Source organism: Penaeus japonicus, unplaced genomic scaffold (assembly GCF_977035675.1).
Source record: "Penaeus japonicus unplaced genomic scaffold, GWHDUDI00000001_assembly GWHDUDI00000013, whole genome shotgun sequence".
Taxonomy (NCBI): domain Eukaryota; kingdom Metazoa; phylum Arthropoda; class Malacostraca; order Decapoda; family Penaeidae; genus Penaeus; species Penaeus japonicus.
The window spans coordinates 8,056,022-8,068,521 of NW_028234415.1; the positions used below are offsets into that span (position 1 = coordinate 8,056,022).

At 38.3% G+C, this 12,500-nt stretch overlaps 1 protein-coding gene and 1 long non-coding RNA gene across 3 annotated transcripts in view; one reads left to right on the forward strand and one right to left on the reverse strand.

Moving 5' to 3' along the window:
- The first annotated feature begins 5,007 nt into the window (after nucleotides 1-5,007).
- Nucleotides 5,008-6,785, forward strand: LOC122252559 (uncharacterized). The gene is made up of 2 exons (XR_006223179.2): nucleotides 5,008-5,111; nucleotides 6,542-6,785. It is a non-coding gene; the product is annotated as an uncharacterized LOC122252559 (long non-coding RNA).
- Nucleotides 6,786-7,565: 780 nt separating this feature from the next.
- LOC122252545 (MOB kinase activator-like 2) overlaps nucleotides 7,566-12,500 on the reverse strand; it is a 40,272-nt gene continuing 35,337 nt past the window's right edge. For both annotated transcript variants that reach the window (XM_086543125.1, XM_086543124.1), the window contains exon 4: nucleotides 7,566-12,078. In XM_086543125.1, coding sequence (XP_086399251.1) covers nucleotides 11,501-12,078 — 578 coding nt within the window. In that variant the 3' untranslated portion in view covers nucleotides 7,566-11,500. The remainder of the gene's footprint in view (nucleotides 12,079-12,500) is intronic.

Below are 12,500 nucleotides of genomic sequence, written 5' to 3' on the forward strand. Positions count from 1 at the left end.
AAACACGAGGAATATCTCGAAGAATCATATGAAGACAAAGAAAGACCGGAAAGTCCCGAAGACATAACAGAAGAATGGAGAAACGAACGCCGATGGTGATAAATGAAATGGAGGCAATTGTAAAAGAGGTGATTAAAGAAAAAGCAGCTGGAGAAGACGGTGTCGTCATAGAAAATTATTAGCTGTCTGGGGCCGAAATGCAAATCAAAACCATTGTACCTATTCATGACGTTACGATCTGTAGTAAGTAGGGAGTAGGTTGAAGATTGCCTGTAGAGACGGAGGTACTGTTATGGTACATTTAGTCTAGGGTATTAGCTAGTGCCCATAGCAAGATGAAAAAAGCATGTCCGGAGGTACTGTTATGACACAAATATATATATATATATATATATATATATATATATATATATATATATATATATATATATATAGATAGATAGATATATATATATGTGTGTGTGTGTGTGTGTGTGTGTGTGTGTGTGTGTGTGTGTGTGTGTGTGTGTGTGTGTGTGTGTGTGTGTGTGTGTGTGTGTGTACTAAGACATACAGAAATATATATCAGAGAAAGCAAAATAAAAAAAACACCTTTCCTACCCTAACACATCCTATATTCGTAACACATCACATAAATAAAAACCCATAGCCAAGAGTGACCACAGGCAGAGACATAAAATTCGAGCTGCACAAAAATAGCGAGGTAGACGACTGAAAGTGAGGTGGCGTTGAGGTGAATCAGCCAAGGAGTGCGCTCGAGTCAGCCAGAGAAACAAAGGTCAGTTTGGATTTCGAGACCTTTCTGAATCAAGGTCTATATCAACTGATATGCCGGGTCACACCTAGAGTTTTCGCGAGATGGATAATGAGATGAATTCTGTTATATAAATAAAAGTATCATAGAAAGAAATGACTAAATACGAAACAAGATCGTCGCATATCGCATTGACAATAAACAATCAGTTAACCAATACCAGTAAGCACTGAAGAGGAGGGGAAGAAAATCAGTATGAACAAGGCCCTATGTGCATGCATGAGAGGAAGGGCTGTGGAATAGCATGGTATCAAGGAGCAGAGTTGAGTTTAATTAAATACTTCAAAGTAAAATGGAGATTTCGGTAGAGATGCGAGGAAGAGAGCGCGGGAAGGGTGGAGTGGGTGGAGAAGAATGTCAGGGTATGTGATGGAAGGGTATTTGTAAGAAGAAAAGAAGAAACGGGAGGCTGTGGCACTGACAGAAAGACAGGAAACGGAGCTAGAGGTGGCAGAGTTGAAGATGCTGCGATTATCGTTGGGAATAACAAGGATTGATTATGAATGAATGAGTATCTTAGAAGTGAGAAAGGCGAGATTGTGATGATTTGGGCATTTGGAGAAGAGTGATGCGGAGTATATTGGGAAAAGGACGCTGAGGATGGAGCCGCCAAGCAGGAGAAGAAGAGAGCCTGCAACTCGAGGGAAAAAAACACAGACGATTCTCTGCTACAACAGTTTATTGAGGTGGCCCGACAATCACCCTTCCCTCCACCCAGCTAACCTGGAAGTCAGAGCTGTGTGTTTTGCTATTTCGATCTGCTATCTCCTGTCTTCCTTCTCTGACGTCTGCCTTGATTACTCTTGCTTATATTCACTGTTTGCGTGACACAGGGAACTTAGGATAACTTTCTCCGCCCTATGACATCCGGCCTAACTAATACACCTGCATCCAGGGACCACAAGGGGCTGTAGGTGAAAAGTGAATCGAAAAGCAGGAAATCTCATGAGGAAATGCCTGATTTACAATATTGAATTGGTGTAAAAACGCTAAGTTCATAACAATCAGTGATGAACTTAACAAAGAGAGATGGTCCAACTATCGTAATTTGCTGAGGTATATTGGAAGTATCACTGAAATAGGAAAGCATACAAAATATTATGGAACCGATTATTGTTCTGGAAGAGTTCAGAAATCCTGAATAAAAGTCTAGTTTTGTAAATTACATATCAATAGACATATTCTCACACTTGAATAATGAAATCAGAATTACACTATTTAATTGGATATGTTGACTATATATACCTTCTAGTAATGACAATTCTAACTTCACTATTTTAACAAGGCATAATAACTTTCTTAATGACAAATGACAACAAACGGTTATCGTAAGATTACATTCATAAAAAATATATATATTAAATGATACATAGCAAAGTATTGATATATAGATATATAAATGATTTTGGTTCTAAAGTTCAAATCATAATTCATGTAAAAATGGTAAGCATTATGCCATAGAGGTTTAAAATATGATTGAAATATGGGATTTGTTGGCTTTTTTTTCTGAAGTTGTATGCATTTTGGTGATGATTTTATGAGGAATGAGTTGTTATAGAACGATATCATTAATCAGTTTTAAATAGTTATATTGTTTATTTATGAATCTTTAATCATGTGTTCAATATAATCATCTGGTATAATCTGAGTGAATTCCTTAAAGTTAAAAGTTACAAAAAATAACTCAGAGGGATAGAGAATAGTGTCAGTGAAAAAAACTACTTTGAAAGCAGAAATTATTTTAATGGTTAAAATATTAGTAATATATAATAATACTCTATATATCTATCTGTATATATATATATCTATCAATATCTAACACACACACACACACACACACACACACACACACACACACACACACACACACACACACACGCACACACACGCACACACGCACACACACACGCACGCACACACACACACGCACACGCACACGCACACGTAAACGATGTAAACTCGACGGTCGTAAATGAAGGAGGAGGTGTTGGTGTAGGAGGAGGAGAAGAAGAATGAAAATTATGAGGAGAAAGAAGAGGAGTAGGAATAGGAACAGGAGGAAGAGGAAGAGGAGGACGATGAGGAGGAGGAGGAGTGAGGAGGAGGAGGAGGAGAGAGGAGGAGGAGGAGGAGGAAGAGGAGGAGGAGGAGTGAGGAGGAGGTGTTGGAAGAGGTAGAGAAGGAGGAGGAGGAGGAGGAGGAAGTGGTGGTGGAAGAGGTAGAGAAGGAAGAGGCTTAGACCTCCAGATCGCGTCTTCAGTTAGTGATGGAGACACACTTTTCCACTTACTTGTGCTAGGTATTTCGCCCTTCAGATTATACTCGAAAGTGTCTGCAGACAGGTAATAGGTGTCGTTGGGTTTCTGTTGCCAAATGCTTGGCTCCCCCTATCCATTCCCGGGAATCAGGGCATGTTATTTTTTTTTTTTTCTACACCATTACACATTATTTTAACAATCGAACTTTACAAGAACTAGATGAATTATTTTTTTAAGTTTTCTATATATCCCAAATACCGAATGCTTGGCTCCGCCCCATTCCCAGGAATCAGGGTATGTTCACAGTTGGTTATTCTTTTTTTGATTTGTTCTATACCATTACATTATTTTAGCAGTCGAACTTTACAGGAACTAAATCAATTACATATATAAGTTTTATATATATTTCAAATGCCGGTATGATAACGGATATGTATGAAATAAGCAAAACAGGTTCAGCCACCAATTCATTTGTGAAAGTTCACTCTTTCGCTCGATATGTTATTTTTCTACAAATTTTACATCAATTGGTTCTTAACACAACACGTATAAATTCTACTGTGATCACATTTTTTCTCTTATAAATAACCTGAAATATTTTGATGAATTAGCTTATATTGCGCAAATCCGGACATAATAATAGGTGGTAATACTTCTAAAACTAGTAAAAACAAGTAAAAACAAGTAAAACCGTACTTCTCATTTAACTTTACTTGTTCATAATACATACTTCTAATAAATTTAAAAACTTTACTGTGCCGAATGCAAAAGGATAAGTCATCAAATATCATTGCTTATACCACCAAATTATTGCCTTTGCTTGCCTTTGCATTATGTTTCCCTGTAGAGAGGTTTATGCAAATGTATAAACGCCACCCCCACGATACCTATAGTAAAAAAAAAAGATTTTGTGAGGGGAAAAGACACCTATAGATTTGGGTCAACACCCTATTGTTCTGGGAAGTGCGTTGCCTTGCCTTCTTTACCTTTTGCTCTTAAGACCGGCTTTAATGGTAAAGCTGGCAAGTTGGGTCACTTTCTCTGTACCTGGGCATCAAGGCTAACAAATACAGCTGAAGAGACCAAAAGCAATCAAATACATGCCACGTGGCAAATGAGATTACAATTCAGTCTAATGATAAGATGAGTGGCACATGAGTGGGTTTGTCAGCGTTGCCAGGTAACAGGTGCTGGACAGGACTTCCTTTAGTCACAACGGAGCAGTGTGTCTTAAGGAAACGTTTATGACAATAATAGCACTATTTGATAACCATAGAAATTGTGATAGCCAAACAGATATAAGCTAGCTAAGAATAAATATATTTACCCTACACGTGGGCTCCAGGGCTTGTATTGATAAAAATTCTCAGAGTCGTCAGGAAATCCGAACTCCTTAAGGCATCACAATATCACTCCCAACTTGTAGGAATTTTCCAAAGATTACTCCATTTTTCCTAAAATTTCATTCACTGATTCGAACGTCTCTGTGCTCGAAGACAACGATGATTTGATGACGATGTTGGACTCATAAGGAAGATATACAGTAGTACAGCAATAGTTTGTTTTTGTGGCTGAACATTATGAAAACAACATCAGGGTTTCACAGTATCAAATGATATTGTTAATTAATCATAATTAACATAGTGTAATATTTCTTTGAATAAGCTAATAGCAATATTATAAAAGAGAATAACTATGAAAACTAAGGCTTTTACGTCCATATAGATAGCCATTATATTGTTTTTTCCTCATAATGTATATTTTGTTCTGACACATCAAAACAAACGAGCTTAACATTTAATTTGAAATTACAGGCCTTTACAAAATTGTCTAAACAAAACTTTGATCACTTATATTTGTCTGATTGATTTATTCCAACATATCTTCATTACCTTATCGAGTAAAAAACAACAACACTATCTTATAAGATTTTCCCTTGTCTATACAGTGGTTTACAGTATAGATAAAAGATGAAAGGAGCTAGTCGTGTCCCGCGTAAAATCCTGCAACATTTGATGACAAATTGCAAATGCTGCAAGGTAGGGTACTTCACGATTTATCTTTCTTTTATTCTATTTCATATTTGTTACTATCAAATCTTTATTTGTCATATGATGAATCCAGTGACGTGAATGAAGACGATGGTAGAATAAGGAAAGGAAGAATCATAATTGGTACAGTTATTTCCAAATCATTTGTTTGGCTCTTCGCTCTCGTTATAAAAAAAAAATTCTAACGAAAGAGGCTGTCTAGTAGTGTGGTCCGAGCAGTCTAAGCCACTTATTGGTATGAATTAAGCTTCAGTTTACCAATTCAAAAAGTGAAGCTGGCACTCCCTCGTGGCCTGAGTTTCCTGCTTCTGCCTCTTGCCCCCCCCACCTCCTCCAGGATCCTGGCTACAGCTGTATTTGATAGCCTAATGCCCTGGAAAGTAGGAAGCTATTCTAGCAAGGGTAAGGGAGGCAGATGGCAGAGAAGAAAGTCAGGTGAGATTAGAAAAACATTAGAGAATACAGCTCTGACTTCTCTTACACCAGCCACCTGTATGTCTAACATAACCACGTCCATAAACCTATTCTTTTGGCCCCTTAAGCCACTGATTGTTAAGAATTAAGCTATATTATATCAGTTCAGTATTATTAAGCAGGCATTATCTCATGACCCGAGATTTCCTGCTTTTCGATTCCCCGTCCGCCTCCAGCCGCCAATTGCTCCTGGCAACAGCTGTATTTGTTAGTCCTGATGCTAACAAATACAGGCATCATATCTAGAGAATAATCATATCAAGGATAATCGAGGCAGACATCAGAGAAGGAAGACAGGAGAGATCAGAACGAAACTGCAGCACATAGCTCTGACAAATTAACTACAGTAGCAGAGAAACGTCTGTGTTCTTCTCTCCCAGGTTATAGGAAAAGAGAAGAGCAGAGAGAAAAGGACATATGAGAGGAGAGGAGAGGAGAGGAGAGGAGAGGAAATAAGAAACGATAGAAGATAAAGGAGAGGGAAAGAAAGAAAAGGGAGGAGAGGAGAGGAGATGGGAAAGGGGAGGAGTGGAGAAGAAAGCAAGAGGAGAGTAGAAACGAAGAAAGAAAGAGGATACGAGAAAAAGAAGAACGAGAAGAGATGAGAGAGGAGAGAAGAAAGAAAAGAGAGATTTTATTTTGAAAAAAAGCTATTCATACCATGTACAATTTACGTCCATGAAAAAGGCATATGAACTGCTCCTTAGTGGGAGAGAGAAAAGTGCAAGGAGGAAATAGTTAGTATAAGGATTATATAGTATGTTTATATACTTAAATATATCAATATATCAATATACAAAGATGTCATGAATCACATTTTAGCTAGAGAGGCACTCTTGATGCCTCTCTTTAAGCCAGGTCAGATCAGGTCAACTTTGATTGACATGTACTTCACACATAGTTACCTCCATAATTATGTTGACTACCACGTCCCTACATTCCAGACTACCTTCCCGCGTAACCACTGCTGGGAACTGTTGATTGGAAACTCTTCCACATAACTGGGATATCTGGAACATACAGGCAGACCGGGATCGACCTCGCTACTGCTGACACCTGATTCTCCGCCCATTTATACTTATCGTGATAGTGTTTATTACTGTGATCATTGTGCTGTAGTGTATACTATATCTCGTGTACCATAACGTCAGACTATCTGCGTTATGGAATAAACCTGAATTGTATAAACCCTGTGTCTGGCATCACATACCTATTTTGTGTGGGTTATTAGTTCCAACAGACTAGGACAACCATCACAGTAAGAGTCAAGGGAAAGGAGAGAGAGGAGGGTAGCAGGAAAGAAGAGAGAAGGGAGAGATGGAGACGAGAGTACAGGAGGGGAGAAGTGAAAGAAGATAGGAAAGGAGAAGAGCAAGGAGAGAAGAAAAAAGAAAAGGTAGGGAATAAGAGAGAGAGAGAGAGTAGAGAGGGATGTGAGGAGAGATGAGAGAATGAGAGAGAAATTATAGGAGAGAGGAAAAGAGATAGAAGAGGGATGACAAAAAGCAAGAGAAGAGATGTTAATAATCAGTAGTATTATCAGTAATACTATGGTTTTATTTATGATTAAGCAAAACTGAATGAACACTTAGTTAATTCTTATTTAATACTTTTTTTTGGGGTTACCACTTTCCTAAATAGGACATATGATAATGTAATCTTTAGTGGCCAAACACAATCAGGATATTTAAAAGGGTATAAATGAGACTGAATAGTTTCACAATACAAGAGATGTAATTTATGCATTTCAGGTTACCCCATCTTCAGAACTACATGTAGTTCTGAAGACTGGGTAACCCGAAACACGTAAATTACATCTCGTATGTTGTAAAACTATTCAGTCTCATTTATACCCTTTTATCCATTTGTCACAATGAACTCGGTTCAAGATATTTAAGTCTTGATACACTCAATCAATAAAAGGTTAAAATGGTTTTCAATCAAAGACTTGGTTAATAACACAAATCACCAGTGCAAATTATTTTTATTATTATTTTTGCAATAATAATTATTCCTTAAAACATTTCCTGTCTCACTAAGCTGATCAAAGGATCAAGAGTATCACAAGGATTAACACACACGTACAAGTGCCTTCTCTATCTGTGCGTTCCTCCCCCTCCCACTCCCATATTTCAATTCCTATCCCTATTATATATCCCACCCTCTCTTCTCTCTGCTTTCTTCCTGTGTGTCCCTCCACCCATCCACTCCCTCCCTGAACTAAGGAACCTTGCACCTAATTACATTATAATCTTATTTACTTATTACCCCTTGTTTATTCATATCTTTATATATCTTTTAGTAATTAATCTAATAAACTGATATAATTTTTATGCTGTAGCATAGTATATTTCACAGATTAATGCCCTTAATAAGGGATAGAATTTACACTGTATAAATACCATATTATACACAAAAGAACCCTATCAATTAACAAAAACACACATTCTTGGAAAAGAGCTAGATTGCCTGACTTGAAAGACAAGACAGTAACCACAGATAGGGGAATGGAAGGTATTGCCTTCAGTTGAGGAACACACAGTAAAATAAAGATAGGCACACTCACGAGGGCGGCATGACAAGCCAAGATCTGCTGCTGGGGTGGGAGTCAGCCTGGGCTGCCCTAACTCTCAACACTACACAACCATTGCTACCACAGCTACAGAATACATAACGTCATATCCCAGACCGCCATCCCACACCACCACCCACTTCTAGAACTCTGCACACATTCCATACATATCACGAGGAAGTCAGAAAACAAGTAAAATGCTTGTCATCTGCCAATTTTTTCAGCAATAATGACAATGCTACTGATTCACTCAATTCAAAAAGCCATGCAGCTTTTCTCCATTAAATCAAGTAACTATGACAGAGGCTAGGAAGGCATGAAGATGGTGTTGCAATTATTTTGTCAACACCAAATCATAAGAATCCTTTTACAGTTCTAACCAAGGGGAGTGTAATGAACTAGATTAAACACAATACAGGTTATCATAGGAACACAAGTTTCTAGAAAAGGCATAAACATCTGGGCTACAGGTAGTTTATCACTATCTTGAAGGAGGGCATAATACAGCAGCTAACTTTACTTCCTATAACTGCTTACTAAAATTTGGTACCCAAAATTCATTGATAACCTAATATTTGGGAAGGTCAATCCTGAGTGGCAAAGCTTAGCAAAGTGAAGCATTAGATGGCGAGCGCATGTGTGCCACTATGGGCCTGGCCTAACACTGGTACTCAAAAAGGCCACCAAGCAGGTATGTTACTGTGGGTCTGGCTCATTATGATGCCCAAAAATGGTCACCATAAAGATGTATCACCATGAGCTCGACTAACAGAGGTACTCTACAAGGCCATCAAGTAGTTGTGCCACTGTGGGCCTTCCCATACACTGGTACTCTACATGTCCACCAAGTAGATGTGCCTGGTACTTTTTGCAGCCATCAATTATTACAATCACAAAGTCCCAAAAATGCCTCACCTATCACGATCAGCAACATCAGGCTTTTAATAAGCAAACATTGCTCTGGGAAGCTGTAAAAGACAGATTCATAATGTATGATATGGTAGCTGTCTTTGTATAGCAAGATGCAAGTGAGCTGTGGGAAGCCCTGGGCACCTTCTACCATGGTACTGGTTGAGGCGGCTTGCTCCAAGGCGGTTGTTTGGAGCACATGGTGGATTCCTCAAATGCTGAGGTATGGATAGCTGGGTGGGTTCTTCACAGGTGGAGGTAGTGACCACTCGGTTGGTTGCTTCCAAGTAGACATACATGCAGAGGGTGGATTTCTCATTGTGAGAAGTGGATCCTATGTGGATACCTCCTTTGCAGAAGTACTGACTGCTAGGTGGGCTCCTCTCTGATAGAGGTAAGATCCCATTCTGGATTCCCACCTTGTGGATTTACAGACCTCTGGGTTGACTCTTCTTTTACCACTAGGATCACCACATAACAACTTTTCATTATATACATCTCAATCAAACATATTTAGGAATATACCTGTCATCACTGATAATATTTCACTAGGCAAACAACATCAGCATATACAGTATTCTAGACTCTGCATATCACTCTATAAATCCTTGCCTGCAAGATCTAGCTTGATTAGAAGTAATCTGAAGCTAACAAACAAGGTAAAAATAAATAATCATAAAGTACATAATTCACTTGGACAAATAAATTCCCTGCAACAGCCTGGTGTAGTAACAGTTTTGATGAGGTCATAAACAGTAAACTGATGTAAAAATAAGGGCTGGGGATTGTACAGAATTATGTAGATACTGTCAAGGTGTGAACAAAAGTTGAAACAGACTCTGTACTGTTGAGCTGTAAAAACTGGGTAACGGACCACAGGAGATGTCTGGATAAAAGATAAGGGTGAAACAGTCTGATATTATTTGGGTGTAACAATGCTGTGTCTCTAGGATACCTCCTTGCTCCTTACATTTGTCCATTATTGTCACATTCAAAATAATGCATATCTGATTCCTATAATTTTGAAATGGTACATCATTTCATTACATTACATCTTAAACAGAAAAATTATATAAATTAGATAGATGAACAAAACCTCATTACATTATACAGTTAGTACTGTACTATGATATCAAACATATGTCAGTTATAAAGGGCAGGAATCTCTCCTCTGCAACACCTCATTGGTAAAGTGAATGCCCAAGCAGTTATGTCCATGTCTCTACCATATTAATAGGGACAAACCTCTGCAGTGCATCCATTAATGGTAATTCATGGGATATCATAAGGATACTAGGGGAAACCCAACCAATAGGACACCAGGGCGGCTTAACCGTGAACATTGCTGGCCTGGGAATTCCAATGTGGTGTTGCAAACATTATCTTCAATCTATCATCTTTGCCTATCTATTTGGGGGAAGATATTGAAGTGTTATTTAGAATATGTATCATCTACAACTGCTGAAGCTAACCAGTATGTCTTATACTTCACATGGTTGAGGTAATTCTTAGCAAGTTGCTTTGTGAACCAACCAAATTTGCTTTATTATTCCCTCTTATGCTTCATAATTAAGTACATGTTCAATAAAGAAAGGTACGGCAAACCTTTCAAAATACCAAGACATTTTTTTTATAACAGAAGGGAATACTGTATGTGCATATTAATCAAAGAATGTTAATGCGTACTGGTAACTAATAAACATAAATGCTTATGTGCTCTCAAAATGAAGAAAGTAAAAATTAACAATAAAAGGGAGAAAAAAGAAAAAGAACAAAAAACATTCTTGGGAAAGTTTGTACTGCATATGGAAACCTACCAGGAGACACATCACATATCGACTAGTGAGGACTTTTGAAGCCTACTTACATTATAACAGAAACTTGGTCGGAAAAGTATGAACATCACAAAAACAATAATTCTGAGAACTGATTTTCCAACCAAGCACCTAGACATGAACCAAACACCAATGTGTTTATCAGGCAAACCAAACTTTAACTCAATAAAAATACCTTTTTTTTGTCAAATACAGCTAAAATCACAAGAATAAAGTTTTCTTGATAAACATTTTGCATCTACTTAAAAGCTTGCTTTAAGACCATGTATTCACCTCTTGTTAAGTTGCTCTCCTTGAGTGTAGGTGAAAACAAAGCACTTTATGGTGAATGTGTGCTCATGTGATAACGCAGGATAAATATAAATAGTATTTGTATAGCAATAGTTATCTTCTAGGGACTTTACAACACATATGTACACAACATATCCCTAGGAACCCCTGCCTAGCATCTCTACTGCATGACCATGCCCATGCACGGCTAAGGCTAAGGTGCTGCAACCGTGCATGCTGCTACCTGCAAAGGCAGATCTGCAATGAGAGCTAGGCTAGGGCACCCGCATACATTGGTTCTCTAGCTCAAGGGATTACTATGGCCGTGTGTCTGGCACTGCCCCCGTATCTGGAAGCAGAGGCGCTGTTGCTCCTGCAGAAATATCTTCTGTTGGGGCCATTAAACCACTGCTGCTATCACTGGTGACAGCTGCCGTGTCAGTCACACTGGAGGATTCTTGATCTTCAGAGCTCGGACACGTTCCACCTTCTCTCTCTGATGATAACGTATTAACAGCTGTACTGGTGTCACCACTGCTTGCAGCTGGACTACCACTACAGTCTAACCCAACTATCTGACTACAACTGGTGGTGGATGAGGTGGTGGTTGTTATCGTGGTTGTTGCAGTGGTGGTGGTCGCATCTGACTGCTCACTTTCTGGGTGAAGTTTCAGAGCAACAACAAGATCGTGTAATATCTCAGTCTCCTTCTCATCAATAAGTCCAAACCGTTCATTGAAGAGTATGAAATGGGCAAAGATGCAATTGAGGTGGGCATGCAGGTTGAGCAGGACCATCTCGCGGAAGTGGCTGTGATAAATGTGAGCCACTACATGGAACAACAACCGCTGAATCTTCTTCACAATTGACTCAAATGATACAGGGAAATCGTTTTCTGAAATAGAGGAAATTACTGTTAATGGAGTTTGGCAACATCTGCTAATCCAATATCAATATACATACATGAAAGGTAGAAAATTAATGGTAACTAATATTAAGATAATTCCTTGGCACCTTAATGAACTAATTCATTCAAACATGAATTTGTAGTAGTAACACCATTTTAATCATGCCCTTCCATACCCTTATATTCTTAGCTTAATAGACTTCAATCCAACAAATACACCTTCTTTATGTTAAAGCTTTTAGGAGTAGCAATTTCTCCTTTCTCCATTCATTCTTTCCTCATGGTGATCTACAGGCTCAACTTTCATAAAAATAGATCAATTGGTTAAAAATAAAAAGTTTACAGGCCACAACTTTAAGACTAGAGCTTTGACATCTAATTTAGAAAAGACAAGATATATTCTGAAGTGG